This window comes from Hyaena hyaena, unplaced genomic scaffold (assembly GCF_003009895.1).
Source record: "Hyaena hyaena isolate Hyena2069 unplaced genomic scaffold, ASM300989v1 scaffold_551, whole genome shotgun sequence".
NCBI classification, from domain to species: Eukaryota; Metazoa; Chordata; class Mammalia; order Carnivora; family Hyaenidae; genus Hyaena; species Hyaena hyaena.
This window is the reverse complement of record NW_024081183.1, coordinates 936,422-952,449: the sequence shown is the minus strand read 5'-3', so window position 1 is coordinate 952,449 and position 16,028 is coordinate 936,422. Positions and strand designations below refer to the sequence as shown.

Genomic DNA, 16,028 nt, shown 5'->3' with positions numbered 1-16,028 from the left:
GAAGAAGCTCATTCCGTTGAACCGAAACCTACCTCCTGCTCATGTCTACTCACTGGTCCTAGATTCATTTTCAGAACCTTCCACTCTCCCTGCCTCTTGACAGCCATTTAGTGATGTGAAAGTGTGTGATTAAGGGACCCTAGATGCTTCCCTTCTCTGAGCTGAGTGCTCCTCTTCCTTCCTTGGAGGGTCTCCATCCTGCCTACCCCGCTATGCATGGGCTCCCCCAGGAGCTCAATAGGAGAGGCCGAGGAGTGCAGTTGATGGCTCTGGAGTCGAGACAGTCTTGCTATGATTCCTGGCTACACCTGGCTCTAGCTGTGTGACCTTGGACAAGTTACTTAAGCTCTCTGTGCCTCAGTTTTCAGTTTCCTCACTTCAAAGCAGAGATTGTTGTCACAGTTCCAGCAGCATTGTTGTGCTTTGAGGATAAAGTCAGTAAACACATGTTAAGCCTCAGAACAGTGCTTTGCACGTCTTGTGCTCAGCATGCGTCACCTAGGGTGTGTTTTGTGATCCTTCCCTCCCCCCTCCATCACCAGGTGATTGGTCCCAGGGGGTGCTTGACCCAAGCTGATCCAAGGAGCCTTTGCCAGGAGTTTTTAGACCTGGGGTGCGGAGAAAGGAGTCCAGTTTTTTCTCCATTAGCTGAAAGTGCAAGGTATAAAACCCAGCCATGAAGAAAACCAGTGTGCTGTGAAAGAGAAAAAAAGATGATGTCCAGAAAAAAGCAGAGACAAGAGACACAGAGGGAAGTTCTGGTTCCATTTGGTCCTAAAGATCTGGTCCATCCCAGCCCTTCCTAGAACCTCACTGTTTGTCTCAGTCAGCTAAGACACATAACCTTCCTGATTACATGACCAGTTAGTTCGTATCACTCTCATTGTACAGATGGGGAAACTGAGGTTCAAAGAGATGGACTGACTTGTATAAGATTTGAAGACCCAGAGAAGCAGAAGCAAGAGGAATTCAAGTCATGGACTTCTGGGTGTCTGCAGAGCCCACACTTCTGCCTTGCGCCATCCTGGCCCTTCTCACACCAAAGAATAAAACGGGGCCCTACCATCATGTAGCCTTAAGAATCGCCAAAGGGGGCTTGGGGCGCCTGGGTGGCTTAGTCGGTTAAGCGTCCGACTTTTGCTTAGGTCATGATCTCACGGTTCGTGGGTTCGAGCCCCGCGTCGGGCTCTGTGCTGACTGCCAGCTCGGAGCCTGGAGCCTATTTCAGAGTCTGTGTCTCCCTCTCTCTCTGACCCTCCCCTGCTCATGCTGTCTCTCTCTCTCTCTCCAAGAAATAAATAAAAAAAAAAAAAAAAAAAAAAAAAAGAATCGCCAAGGGGACTGAATGGCCACAACACCCAACACTGCAAGAGAAAATGCCATTCCACCGGCAAATGTGCCTCCATGCCTATTTCGTGGTTGGCACCGTGTGAGGGATAGGGATACGGAAATGACTCAGACGCAGGATGCAGTAGCAGCAGCGTGGAGAAGGAAATGATTAATCATGCCTGGTTTGGGCTCAGCGTTGACTCGTTTATCGGCCTGATTTTTAAGGGATCGGTGATGCTGGTGAGGAAATGCAGTTCAGGCCAAACCTCCCTTCCCACAGACGTGTGGGGTCTCAGGGTCCCAGTTACATAGCCATCCTCAGGGCAAAAGGGAGAAGGGCCAAGGGCTCTCAGGCCATCCTTTGAGACTGGCTACAAAGCTAGGCACAAGCTACCTGCTCACTGGGTATCTGCAGCTTCCTAGTCACAAGTAGCAGCTTCCAGGGTGCAGTCCTTGTCATGGTCTTGGACAGTCCAGGAATTCCCAAGTCCACGGAATCCATTTCTGCCAGTCCAGAGTTGGGATGCTCAGAGATGCAGCATCCACGGGCCCAGAGCCCTGTCCCCAGTGGGCAGGGGTGAGCACTGGGGAGTCAGGGTGAGCAGTGGAATGAGCTTGACTTTGGACCGAGCCATACCCTGCTGTGAACCTTAGCTGCGTCAGTTTCTGGCTCTGTTCCCATCAGCTGGTGATGTGCCCTTCCTGACACTCTCCTCATCACCTGTAAAATGGGGCTAAAACTCCTCCTCTTAACACTCTTTGTTTAGTTAGCTGAGGCGACTTCAGGTCTGTGTCGGGAGGAGACCAGGGCACCCCTGGAACTCCAGGGCAGAGGGCCACGTGAGCCTGGCACTAGGCCTGCAGAGCCGTCAGGAATCCAGACAGGACTCCTTCTCCACCTCCCCTCTTGTCTCTTTTCCCTCCGTGCTGGCTTCGTCTTTCTCCCTCTGCAGACGGGCTTTCTCCACTTACCTGGTACCCATGGCAAAAGCTGGCTGTCCCCATAGTTCACACACAGGTTTGTGTGTGACTGTCCCAGAGTCACTCGGTCTGCCTTCTGTCTTCCAGTCCCGATTCCAAACTCCTGGGAAAAAGAACGCAGCCCAGCCCGGGCTAAGGTCCACCACTGTAGTCTGGGGCACAGAGGGGAACGTCCAGGAAATGTGGGATCACAGAGCATTCCTGAGGATTCCCATGGGTAAGTGAGGAAAGGATACTTCTCAGAGCAGGGTTGCCCTGAGCTAGGCAGATCCCCTGAGTTACTGTGAGCGTTACATAAGACAATGAACATCAACCACTAACACCTAATAGACATGCCCTCCAAGGGAGAGTCTTAGGACAGATTCCTCAGAAGCACAGCTCTGGGGAGAGCGGAAGAGAAAAAGGGGAAAGGATAGAAGAATGCAGCCGCAGCCTGGGCCAAAGTGAGCTCTGTGCACCAGGCACCCCACAGAGTCAATCTCACATTGAGGCTGGGGGCTAGCCTTTTGTGCCCCTCGCCAGTCTGTCTCCAGGACAGGCAGGGGCCGGGGTGGGGAAAGAGGAGACTTCCATTTGGCTGAGGGCACTCTGCAAGACAAGGAGGCAGCTATGATAGCAGACATCGGGGCTGCTGGGAGGCAGTGCGCCAGCTGGGAAAGGGGATCTGGGACTGGGGGGTCCCCACACACCCGTTATGGGGAGCCTCATGCAAACATACGTGAGCACTAGCTGACTCCTGCCTTTATCTCACTCTCTTATGTGTGTAAGAGTAGTATTAATAACATCTTTATTTTGTGCTTTTTACATAACATGCGATTTTTCATATACTATAACTAGTACTACAAACATACCAATTACTATACAGATGGAACATGCAAAAATGTAATAAGTTCCATGGGGGATTTTTAAGGGCTACACATGACTTTTGCCTTACATGATGATTTTTGAAAAGTTAACTCCTCGCCCTTATTAAATATGACTCCACTGTAAGTGGTTGAGCACCTTCCCCCATCCCTCCCTAATCTCCCTCTTCCACGGGGTCACAGTGTTTGGTCCTGATGGGGGCACCAAGGGGAGCCTCCTGGCTCCAGTGGCTTCCTATCCCACTCGAAACACATCTAACCCCTCTCCCCAGCTCCACAGTGCTCACCCGACCTGACCCTGGCCTCCCTGTCTGACCATCAACCCTCAGTTCACCACCCTCCAGCCTCAGCGCCTTCATTCAGTTCCTCAGAGCCACCAGCTTTTTTCCATCTGAGCCTTTGCACGTGGTGCTTCTTTCCCCAGAATGTCTTCCCTCTGTTCTTGGCAGGGTTGGCTCCTCCCCTCTGTCAAGTTCAATTTAATGTCACCTGTCCAAGAGGCCAGCAGCCCTGATCCCTCTTTCTAAAGTGAGTTCAAATCACCCTGCCTGCTTGTTTCTTTCGTAGCCCTTGACAGTTTGTAATTGTTTGTTTGTTTCACTTGGTTTGTCTCTTATCACTAAGTTGTAAGCTCCATGATGTCAGAAGTGCTGGCACACAGTAGAGGCTCAGTAAGTATTTGTTGAATGCATGAATGAACGAACGAATGCATGAATGAATGAATGAGTCTGTTGCTATGCCCCAACAGCTTGCCTCAAATTCATCCTGCCCTTCCCATTGGCAGGAGAGAAAGTTCCAAAATAAGGATCAGTGCTCTCCTCAGAAGCCTTCCATGGCCCTTTCTTACCCAAGGAGTCACTGATCTTGCTTGAGCAGGCCAGTGTAGGACGTGAAATTAAAAGACCCAGGTTCAAGTCCTGCCCTTGCGCTTGCTAGCAATCCAACATTGCCCAAAAGGATTCACCTCTCTCTTTCTTAATTCCTTTCTGCACAGTGGGTGAAATACCACCTGCCCTTTCTCTTTCTTGGGTTGTCGAGAGATGTAGAAAACTCTTCACAGATGATTTTCAGCGTTAGGAGCACTGACTGTCAAGGGCTTTCACTGTCCAAGCCTGATCTTCTCCAGACACAAATGACCATTATTCTGGCCCCACCCCGCCACCTGATGCATCCTGAACTTCCTCCTGTACATTCATGCCTCGCTGCTTTCATTCAAAAGCTATGCTTTTCTTGAGAAGGCTCATTTCCCTGCCATCTTCATTTGTCCATATCCTGCCTGTCCGGGGAGGCTCACTCCTCCATGGCGTCTCCCCACCCATCCTCCACCCTCACGTCCCCAGGGCTCACTGCATCTTTGACGTCTGTGTTACGCTGGGGAATGTCTCCCTCCCTGCACTCCACCCTCCTTTCCTGGATCCAGATGGCTAGTCCCAACCTCACATCACACTCTGGAACAGACCGGCCCTGTGCCAGGCAGTGGGGCTTCCGGGAGGAGAGAGACCCCATCTCTGCCCACAAGAGAGGAACACCATCCTGTGGGATCTCAGGTACCAAAAAGCACTTGATAACTGATTAGCAGATGAGGAGAGCACAGTGGTGAGGTGCACTTCCACATTGAAGTCAGACATATCTGGCTTTGAACCTCAGGATGCACAGACAGAAACCTAACTACAATGATATAACTAACCTTTTTTTTTTTTTTTTCCAAATAGTAAGAAGTCCAAAGTAGGTCTTCCACGACTGGCTACAGAGGCTCCATGGCACATGGGGGGCGGGAGGGCTCAGGCCTCCCTTAGATTCCACTCTGCTCTCTTTACCATGTGCCACCATCTTTCTTCTCTGTACCAGTTTTTTCACCTATAAAATGGCAATAGTACCTTCCTTATAGGATTGTTGTAATTATTAAGTAAATCAATATATACAAAGAGGTTGGAACAGTATCTGGAGCACATTAGGCGCTCTATTAAGTGTTAGCTATCACTCCTCTTCCTCTTCTTCCTCTGCCCTCATGCTGAAAAAATGGCTGCTGCCCCTCGAGGCATCACATCCTCATCCCTGGAAGGAAGGGAGGAAAGGCAAAGCACATAAAGTGAGTGATGGCTGAATCCATCTGTTGTTTTTTTTAATTGAGATGAAGTTCATATAACTGAAAATAAACCATTTTACAGTGAACAAACCAGTGGCATTTAATATAGCCACCATGTTGTGTAATCACTGCCTATCTAATTCTGAAATACTTTTATCACCCCAAAAGGAATCATTAACTTTTTGTTTTTGTTTTTTATTTGTGAGAGTGCATGCGTGGCGAAGGGGCAGAGAGAGAGGGAAACACCGAATCTGAAGCAGGCTCCCAGCTGGGGAGCTGTCATCACAGAGCCTGATGTGGGCTCAAACCCACCAAAACTCCACCAACGTGACAGCAGGACCCAAGCCAGAAGTTGGACGCTTAACTGACTGAGCCATCCAGGCGCTCCAAAAGGAATCATTAAGCAGTTCCTCCCATTCTTCCTTCCTCCCAGCTGCTGGCAACCCCCAATCTTCATCTTGTCTCTGTGGATTCCCCTCTTCTGCATAATTCCATCTTTTTGAAAGAGCTTTCCAGGAAGCCCTGCCCAACTGCTTCTGCTCAGATCTCATTGGCCAGGAATGCGTCTGATTGCGGCGGGGCATATTGCTGCGCTCACACACAAAATAAGCCTGTCATTCAACATTCTGATACTTACTGAGCACCTACGTCCATATTTTACTAATTCTCACACCCATGAATTCTTATTCCATTTTAATTTTTCCGCAAAAGAATTGTCTTATATTGATAAAATCTCGTTTTTAATGAAAAATAAATACAGAGTATGTGTCAGGCACTGTTCTAGGTGCTGGGGAGAAATCAGTACATGAAACAATGAATTTTCCCAGTCGTGCAGAGCTGACATTCTATGGTAGGGAGATAAACAATTAAACGTGATAAATACATGAATTATTTAATGTGTTAAAAGATGATAAATGCTTAGTAAGGTCCATGTGGGGGATGGACCAGGGATGGTTGCTATATTCATGTATGAATTATCTATTGCTGTGGCACAAAATTACCCCCCAAACTGAGCAGTTAAAACAACAAACATTTATTATCTCAGTTTCTATGGTTCAGGAATCCAAGAATGGCTTGGTTAGGTCATTCTGGCTCAAGGTCTCTTACAAGGCTGCAGACGAAGATGTCAGGTGGAGCTGTGGATATCTAAAAAAGCTTGACTTGCACCCAAGGGGGGTGGGGGGGGGCTGCTGACAAACAGCCTCTGCTCCCTGCCAGGGAGGCCTCTCCATAGGGCTGCTGGATGTTTCCAAGACATATCAGCTAACGCTCCCAGAGCAAGTGATTCAAGAGAGCCAGGAGAAACCCACAATATCTTTTATGATCTAATCTTGGAAACGGCATTGCCAATTCTGCTCTATTCTTTTTGTTAGAAGTGAGTCACTGCTTCCAGCCCACATTCAAGGAGAGGGAAATTTAAGGAGGTGCCCCCCAAATTTTGGACATCTGGGGAAACCACCGCAATGAACCAGGTCTCTCCCTTCCAACTCTGGCTCCAGCACACACAGCTTGTGACCTCAGCCAACCTCCCGAGTGATTTTCTAGGCCTCAGTTTCCTTCTTTGTCAAAAAGGGTAATAACTTCTGCTCTGCCTTATTTATTCACTCAACAAATATTTAAGTCTTTTCTATGTGCCAAGTACTGGTCTGGGGCCTCGGAAGTACCCTGCAGAACAAGAGAACCAAGAGCTCTGCTCTCAGGGAGCTGAGCTGCGAGTGAGGAGACGTTCTTTGGAATAAAGCCAAGTGACAATAAGCACTGAGAAGCAAAGCAGAACAGGGTCAGGGGATAGAGAGGGACAGAGGGTGACCTGGGAAGGTCTCTATGAGGGGCTGTTTTTTATTTTTATTTTTGAACTTTTTTTAATGTTTATTTACTGTGAGGGAGGAGGGGCAGAGAGAGGGGGAGAGAGAATCCCAAGCAGGCTCCATGCTGACGCAGGGCTCCGTCTCATGAACCATGAGATCATGACCATGGCCAAAATCAAGAGTCGGTGGCTTAACAGACTGAGCCACCCAGGCATATGAGGGACTGACTTTTAAATGGAGATCTGAACAAAGTGAAGGAGTGACTCATGTGGGTGTCTCAGGGAAGAGCATTCCAGGCAGAAGGATTAGCAAGAGCCCTGAGAAATGAATGTGCCTGGGTAGTCCAAGGCAGAGCGAGGAAGCAGTTCATGGAAATGCCGGGAACAAATGAGGGCCACCGAGAGCAGTGCTTCTCAGCCTAAGTTAGATCATGTCACCCATCTGTCAAAGCCCTTATGAGCCCTAACAAAGACCTTACAAGCCCCATGTGATCTTCCTCCCTCCTCTCTTTCCTCCTCCAACCTCCTCCAACCCTAAGCTCCCTCTGCTGCTGCCACAAGCCCTCCTGACTGTCACTCACACCTACCATGAGGCTTTACCCTAACCTGGGGGCTCAGAACCATCTTCAGGGCTTATTAAAATGCCACTCTTCGAGCCCCAGTCCAGTTTCTGATGCAGAAACTGATTCTGGTCTGGGGCAGGTCCTTGGTGGCGGTACTGCCCCCGTCTCTGGCACATTTCGTTCATCCCCTCTGTTGGTATGGCTCTTGGCCCAGATCCCCTAAGTCTTTGCCCAAATCTCACAGTGAGACCTACCATCGCTGTCCTGTGCAATGCTACAAGTTGCCCCTGTACCCCAATCTCTTCCTGACTCCATTTTTCTTTTTTTTTTTTTTCTTTTTCCCATAGTACCTACCACTTTCTAACATCTGGATGATTATTTTCCTTTTTGACACTTTCCTGTATATCCCCAAGTAACCAGACTCCATGAACCCCTGATGACCCCATGGGCCCCCCAGAGATCTGCTAGCCTGCACATTCATATACAGCAGTTTGTGGCCGTGATGTCTGTAGCTTTCATTAGCTTCTCAAAGTCTTACTTGATCCCCAAAGCGCCAAAACCACTAGTCGATCAATGTCTGGCATAGAGTAGATGCCCGATAAATATTTGTTGACTAGATTAAAGAGCTTTTTAACATTATTCACACACATTTTCTTTCTTTTTTTAAGAAAATTGTTTAGTGGCACATGGCTCCCAAATGTTAACATCTTTAGATCAGCGATGTCAGAATGATGGGATTGCTTTTTGAAAACATAAATTCTTGTGATTCAAAGCTACCCTCATGGAGTCTGAGTTAGGAGGTATAGGTGTGGCCAGAGATTTAGTATTTTTCAAAAGCCCTCCCACCGTCCCCAACTTGACACACATCTCCAGGTAAATCCCAGGTCCAGCCAGGCTTAGGAATTTCTATGTGAAGCATTAATTGGAGAGTTTCAGAATCAATTTCACTGTGCAGTTGTTGCACTTTGCATAAAATATGATCACACCCGCGGTCACTAGTGACCTTGCCACAAGCCCTCAGGGTGACCAGGCAGGGATTACAATCTCCCTTTCACTGAGCAGAAAACTGAGGCCCTGGGGAATCAAGGGACAGCCCCCTCGCAACACCCAGCTGTCACAGTGCTTCCCAGTGGTGGGGATACAACGAAAACCTGGGCTTCTGCCTCCCCTCTGCATCAGCTGGATAAACCCAAGTTCCAGGAAGTCCCGAGGACACTACCAGGGGAGAAGAGCCAGAGAAGGGAGGGGTAGAGTGGCAAACAAGCAAAGGGCAAGGTTCGGGTGGCTCTCTCCTGGCCACCTGGAGAAATGCCAGCTGCTTTAAGGACACAGGCATTCACATGCTAGCTCTGGTTATGCATGACCCCAGGAGGCCCACTTCTCCTTTGTGTGCCTCCATCTCCTTATCTGCAAACCACTGCTAATCCATGCCCTGCCCCCATTAAGAGGATTGTGGGGGGCGCCTGGGGGGCTCTGTCAGGAAAGGGTCCAACTCTTGATATCAGCTCAGGTCATGGTTTCATGAACTGTCATGATCAAGCCCCAGGTTGGGCTCTGTGCTAACAGCTCAGAGTCTGGAGCCTGCTTGGGATTCTCACTCTCCTCTCTCTCTCTCTCTCTGCTCTTCTCCTGCTTGCTCTCTCTCTCTCTCAAAATTAAAAATTAAAAAAAAAAAAAATCCTTGTGGAATGTAAAGCACTCCAAACATCCAAGTTGTTAATAGTATATATCAAGGGAAGGTGCATGATCCCTGACTCAGAGGCTCTTTAGGGACAGAACTAAATCCAGCCTTTCATTCGAGGTACATTTTTGAGCACCTACTATGTGCCAGGCACTGTACATGTCCTGCTTTATGTAACCCTCACAACAACCCAGAAGTGTCAATGCTGCTATTGCTCCCATTTTGTAGATGGAGAAACTGAAGCCAGGTGAATGCGTTTCAATTCATTTGATCATTTGTTCATTCATCCACCCTTTACTTAAAAGCCTATTCTGAGCCAGGCTCTGGGCCAAGTGCTGAGAATCGAAGATGAACAAGTCCTTCCGGAGACGTGCCCATAAATTACTTTAATAACAACTCAGTACATGCTTCCACCGACAAGTAAGTGGGAGCCGGTGCGGGAGCCAGTGGTCATGGGGAACAGCAAGTTAACTTTCCGTGGGATCCTGTGCAGGTAAGGTGCATGTGTCCTGTGTAGAGATGGCAATCACAAAGCCAATGTCTCACTTCTGTTAAGACTTTGGTGTGTATTCCCAGGAACCCCCTTCCACCGCTGAGCTTTGGTTTCCATCTGGAAAATTAAGAGGTTGGGCTTGTGACCCTACAGCTCTGGGGACCTAAACCTTTGGCCCCTCTCAACCCACCTTCCGGTCAGTTCCAGTTCGAGCTTGGCCCCAGCCAGTCCCAGGTTGAGCAGGGGACAGTCAGCCCAAATCCCTTGAAAAGTGCCAAACACCCCTCCCCAGGGCAGCTCTGGTAGCCTGAAGGCACAGCCTCCGGGCCCAAAGGGCGAAGCTCCGGGAGGGGCGGGGCTGAAACCTGGAGGAGGGGCCCGGCCCGCCCAGGAGCGTCCCATTCGGCCAATGAGTGCCTGGGGGCGGGGAAGCTCCGCCTCCGGTATAAGTAGGTGCTGACTCTGGGGACGCGGCGCCGAGGTCTCAGAGCCCGAAGCCGTGGGTGTTTGGTTTTCTAGCTGCCGGGAGCTGCGACCACGGGGCGCGCGGGACCTGTGAGTTCGGTGCGCCCTGGGCTGGGCAGTAGCACGGGTCGGGTGCCGTTTTCCTTGGCCCGGCTGGGCTGTGGTGAGGACACGGGACGCGGATCCCTAGCCGCGGAGGAAGAGCTGGCCCAGACCCGGGGACGCCCGCGCTGACCATCCGTCCCCCGCCCCTGCAGGCATCCGGCCCGCAGTCATGGCCGACCACCTGATGCTCGCCGAGGGCTACCGCCTGGTGCAGAGGCCGCCGCCCGCCGCACCCTCCCACGGCCCCCACGCGCTCCGGACGCTGCAGCCGTACGCGGGCCCGGGCCTGGACAGCGGCTTGCGGCCGCGGGGGACACCGCTGGGCCCGCCGCCGCCCCCACCCGGCGCCCTGGCGTACGGGCCCTTCGGGCCGCCGCCCGCCTTCCAGCCCTTTCCGGCCGTGCCACCGCCGGCCGCAGGCGGCGCGCACTTGCAGCCGGTGGCGACGCTGTACCCGGGCCGCGCGACCGCGCCCCCCGGCGTCCCGGGAGGGCCCCAGTGCCTGCAGCCGGCGCCTGGCGCCCCGGCCCCACCGCCGCCCGCGCACGCCCTGGGCTGCATGGACGCCGAACTCATCGACGAGGAAGCGCTGACGTCGCTGGAGCTGGAGCTCGGGCTGCACCGCGTGCGCGAGCTGCCCGAGCTCTTCCTGGGCCAGAGCGAGTTCGACTGCTTCTCGGACTTGGGGTCGGCGCCGCCCGCCGGCTCGGTGAGCTGCTGAGTGCGGCCGGGCGCCTGCCTGGCGCGCCGGAGAGGAGAAGGGGATCTGACTGCCCGCCTGAGTCCGCACCCTGCGCCTGGGCCCCGCGCGCACCCTCCGTGAGGGTGGAGGCGGCGGGTCAGTGCACAGAGCTTGACGCCGCGCTGGGACGCCTGGCCTCACTCCAGGCCCTGCCTCTTGCAGGCTGACAGAGTAGCTCCACCTCTCCGACCCGGAGCCTTGGCGGTAAAAGTGAAGGGGACAGGACCCCCTTTCGGACTCCTGGTTCTTGGATTCTCTGTCCTCTCGGAATCTCCCTTACCCCACCCCCCAATCTGAGCCATTCCAGGCTGCTGCCTGACACCCCTTCTCTCCTTGTGCAACCCTCTGCGGTCACTGGGTCCCTGGAGCCGCCCATCCACCGGGCCTCCACCCCGCTGCCTGGGCCCCTAAGGTCGCTTGCCCCCCCCGCCCCCCACCTTGGGGAGGAGAAGATTGTGCAGCCCTGACCCCTGCACAATGGAGCAGTGCCCCACCTGGCCTCCAAAACCAAAATAAAACTGGGTCACTTTACAGTCTTGCGTTTTCATTTCTTTATCACTTCAACAACCCTGCACTATATTTGGCTTCCAGAGTCCTGAGGCCGTTGGGGACTCTGGGTGGGATGGAAGCCACAGTCCCTGGCAGTGCCCACGAGAGGAAATTGACAGTTTCTTTCAAAAATATCTGTGAGTTGTGCAACTGTTACATCACGAGCTGGAAGGCAGAGGCTGCCTGGTGGTGGAGTAACCCACAGGCACTAGGCTGGACTTCTCAGCCCCCAGAAGGGGTGGGAGAGCTTGGTGGTGCTGCCCTCACCTGTTTGCTCAGGGCAGCACCAGGCCAGAGGGAAGCTGGGTGGCACCTGACAGTTCAGACAGTTCTGGCTTTGAATCCCGGTGCTCTTCCTTGGCCAAGTCACCATCCAGTCCAGAGGACGGAGTGGTTTCAGCTGCTTGGGGGCGTGTCAGTTCAGGCTTCAGGGAGGCAGCGACACTTGAAGCAAACACAGCCTTGAAGGGTGAGTACAGCTTTAGTAGCTGGAGAAGGTGACATGGAAATGAAGAGCCCGTTCAAAGGCAGGAAACCTAAAAGCACAGGGCATGCGTGGGGTCTCTCGAAGGGACAACAAAGGTCTCATGGCTTTACAGTGACTTTGTGAAGTAGGCGCAGTCCAGCCTGTGAGTTCACTCAGGGTGTACTGTGTCACCATCGGCTCTGGAGCCACCAGGACAGGCATGGAGTGGGCGACAGGACGTGTTAGGCAAATGAATCAAGGGCTCCCCTAAGATAATGGGGCTTTCCGGGACAGGCTGGGGAGGAAGGACAGTTAGGCTTTTGGAAACGGGACTGCCCTGACTTTGGCTCAGGTCGTGATCTCACGGTTCTTGAGTTCAAGTCCCACATCAGGTGAGTTCGAGCCCTGCTTTGGGGAAACAGCCCTGCTTTGAGTGAGCCCCACTTCTCTCTCACTCTCTCTCATGCTCTCAGTCTCTCTCTGTCTCTGCCCCTCCATGGATTCTCTCTCTCTCTCTCTCTCTCCCTCTCCCCCCCTCATTCACTTGTGCGCACTCTTTCTCTCTTAAAACAAAAACAGGAGATTGGATTGGGATGGGAAAGTCTGCCACTTGCCTGGAACTATCCTGATTCCTTTCTCTATGATCCTCAGTTTTCCCACTAGTAAAATGGGGCTAATATATGGGCCCTACTATTTCACAAGGCAATAAGGCTCACAATAAGTGAGGAGCAAATTCAGGGATGGGTTAAGAAGCAGCTGGTAAACACCAAAGTGCTCTCCATATGGAAGAGATTACAATGAAAACCCAACACCTGCCTCTTTGTAGAGTCAAGGCAGGGTGGAGGGAGGTGTAGGGGGAGTCCAGCTGCTGAGCTATTTCCAGCCCCCCATCCTTCCCAGAGGGGCTGCTGACAAGTTGGACAGCAGACAGGTGGACAGCATAGAAGGTAAGGCTGGGGCAGTCCATCACTGGGATCTCCAAATCCCTGATACCCTTCAGAGGAGCCTTTGGAGGATAGTGTCCTTGCCAGCACGTAGAGGCTTGTATTCTGACAGCCTCAGGATCCAGTTCCAGAAGTGACTCTTACTAGCTGCCTAACCTCAACAGTGAGTGACCTTGCCTTCTAAGTCTTGGTTCTCCTATGGAGATCACACCACCTTCCTGTGGATCCAACGTGGATCTTTCACCTCTTCTCTGGGGCTACTTCCTAAAGCGCCCTGTTGCCCTTGGGCTTGTGGATTTCACTCTCATACCCCGCCTGGGCCTTTGGGGTTGGGAGTCAGGCTCCCTCAAGGTTGGGAACTGAGCTGTGGCACAGACAAGCCATTTTTCCATCTTTTTTTCCCCTTTCTATTCAGATGAAAGTTTCCCTGGGGCTGAAGTCCATTATTGTGAATCATCTTTTCAACGATGATTGGATTTCATCACAAAGTAGGTTTTTTTTTCCCCAGGACTTCTCTTGAACTCATCTATAAAATGGAAATGCTAATAGTATCTCTCGCAGGGCTGTAGTGGAAATGAAATAAATCAATTCACATAAGGTGTTTCGAACAGTGTAGTTTGTGGTTCATCTTCCCTGAGCCTGGGCTTTTCGGGGATACCTTTATACTAGAGTCTTTAGAAAGGCTGTGTTTTAACCCACTAGTGAAGGGTTTCTCCGACAGTAACCCTGTTGCAGGTTGGGGCCTCCAGGAACCAGGGTCTGATGGTGTTTAGCTTGCAAGGAATTTCTTAAGGAGAGCCCTAAAGATCAGCAGCTGTGGAAGGGAAGGGCTGGAGCAGATGTGAGCAGAGAGAGCTACAAAGGAGACCCGACCAGAGCCTTGGCCAGCCCCATGGGGAGCTCCAGCAGCGGTTGACCTTGGGCAAGGCAGCTCTTTGCTGCTGAGCAATCCCTCTGGGAGCTGGCAGGGGACAGCTGTCTGCAGGGCAGCTGCCCCAGTGGCCAGGACAATTTATGAAAAGGGGTCGGGGCAGCACATCACAGCGTCCACACAAGCACAGGTGGGGACAAGGTGAGGCTGACATCATAAGAGCTATAACAGCAAGAGCCTCCTTAAATTTGTGCTCTGGGTGTCTGTTTGCCTCTCCTTCATCCCAAGCCTGATTGGTACCTGCCCTATTAGAGTGGCAAAAAATTTTTTTGTACAGAATATCAACTTTACAGGGTTGGTGTGATGAGACTCTGTGTTAAGTACCTGGTAACATGGCAGAAATAGAGAGCCACTATCACCATCATCATCATCATCAGTGTGCCGGCTCAGCTAAGTGTTCAACAGTCATTGATGAATAAATTAAACGAACAGTCGGATCCTAGTTTTTCCCAGGCAGCTTAGGCCGTTCAGCTGATTACAAAGTAATCCTCTTGAATTCCTAATCCATTGTTGCCTAACCCTTTACGCCACCCCGCTGTTAGCAGTGCTGGGTCAGGATCACAGAGTCCATTTGTCGAGTGCCTCCTGTGTGCAGGCATGATGGGAACTAATGGCACCCAGTAGGTGCCCTTTCTTTTCCGTGCTCTCCTTTAACCTCCACCCAACCCTGTGAATAACACCACTGGGCACTTTTACCCCCATTTCAGAGGTCAGGGAATCGGGGCTCAGAGTGAGTCTAGAATTGCTTTTCCAGGTCATAGCACCTCACTAAGCGCTGGGGAGAGTATGCCCACTCTGGTACTCCAGGGCCCCCCAGGCTGGGGCTGACCAAGATCTTGAGCCTGAGCAGAACAAGAGCAGAGTCCCAGACCTGGTTCTGCCACTTCACGGCCCTGGGATACAGAAGTTATGAGCCTCTTTGGGCCTCAGTTTCTGTACAACGGGGATGCCAAGTCCCATTGGCATGTGTGCAGGGATTCAGATGAGACTTGATTTCTGCGAGCACATTGCAAATAGTCCAGTGCTGCTTGGTTGGGCTGAGTTGGGGGTGAACAAGCATGCATTTGACTCCAGGCAGCTGATCTGGAGAGAGACCTGCGCGCCCTGGCACGTGAGATGCGGGCCAGCCCCCGGAGCACACAACATAGAGTCACATGCAGGGGGTGGAGGGTGGGGTCCAGGCAGGTGCTGCTAAGCAGCTCAGGGTCTGGGAAGTCCTGAGAGCTGATGGTGATAACAGGGTAGGGGTGAGTGTCAACCTGGAGAGGACACCCAGGTGAAAAGCCCAAGGTCCAAAGTCTGCCGGGGCAGACAGGAGAAATAAAGCCACTCTGAGTTCAGGGCTCTCATGGGCCAAATGGAGATATCACCGGCTTCTTGTGAGGATGAAGGTGATGTCAGGTCTGTGCCCCCTGTGAGCTGCTCGGATGCCGGGGATCACGACCACAGGGACGAGAAGGAGACAGCCTCATCCCAGCCAGCTTCCAGCCACCCTCCACCCTCCGCTGCAGCCCCCTCCAGCTCCTGATGCCTCTTAGACTGTGCCTGTGCTGTTTCCTTGGCCTGAAAGACCCTCTCTAGCGCCCCCACCTGCAAACGGCCTGTTTCACCGCATATCAAGGTTGATGAGGAGTCTTTCCCCCAGACTGTGAGGCTCTGAGGACAGAACCTGGCTTCCACCCACGTCTGGCTACGAGTGCGTGTTAGAAAGTGCTGGAAGGGCTGCTTCCTGGCCTGAGCTGGGAGCTGAGGCTGAAAGAGGGTCCAGGCCAGAGTGTGAGATGGAGTTGGGACCACTTGTGACAGCCCAACCATGAATTTGGGACCTGAGGCACGTTATTTGAGTGCTCTAAACTCCGGGCACCCAGGTGGCTCGGTCTGTTAAATGTCCAACTCCTGATTTTAGCTTAGCTCATGATCTCACGGTTCATGAGTTCAAACCCGGCATCAGGCTCTGTGCTGACAGTGTGGAGCCTGTCTGAGATTCTCTCTTCCCCACCCCCACCCTCCCTCTCTCGAAAAA

At 52.1% G+C, this 16,028-nt stretch overlaps 1 protein-coding gene across 2 annotated transcripts; it reads left to right on the top strand.

Annotated features, from left to right (window-relative positions):
• The first annotated feature begins 4,644 nt into the window (after positions 1-4,644).
• On the top strand, positions 4,645-11,648 carry CITED4 (Cbp/p300 interacting transactivator with Glu/Asp rich carboxy-terminal domain 4). 2 transcript variants are annotated; one of them, XM_039255973.1, is made up of 4 exons: positions 4,645-4,720; positions 6,633-6,832; positions 9,616-9,803; positions 10,526-11,648. In XM_039255973.1, exon 4 carries the CDS (start codon positions 10,543-10,545, stop codon positions 11,092-11,094), a length of 552 nt encoding a protein of 183 aa, XP_039111904.1. In that variant the 5' UTR covers positions 4,645-4,720; positions 6,633-6,832; positions 9,616-9,803; positions 10,526-10,542; the 3' UTR covers positions 11,095-11,648. The 2 variants fall into 2 exon arrangements, with proteins under 2 accessions (XP_039111904.1, XP_039111903.1); XM_039255972.1 differs by lacking the exons at positions 4,645-4,720; positions 6,633-6,832; positions 9,616-9,803 and adding an exon at positions 10,249-10,358.
• Positions 11,649-16,028: the final 4,380 nt, after the last annotated feature.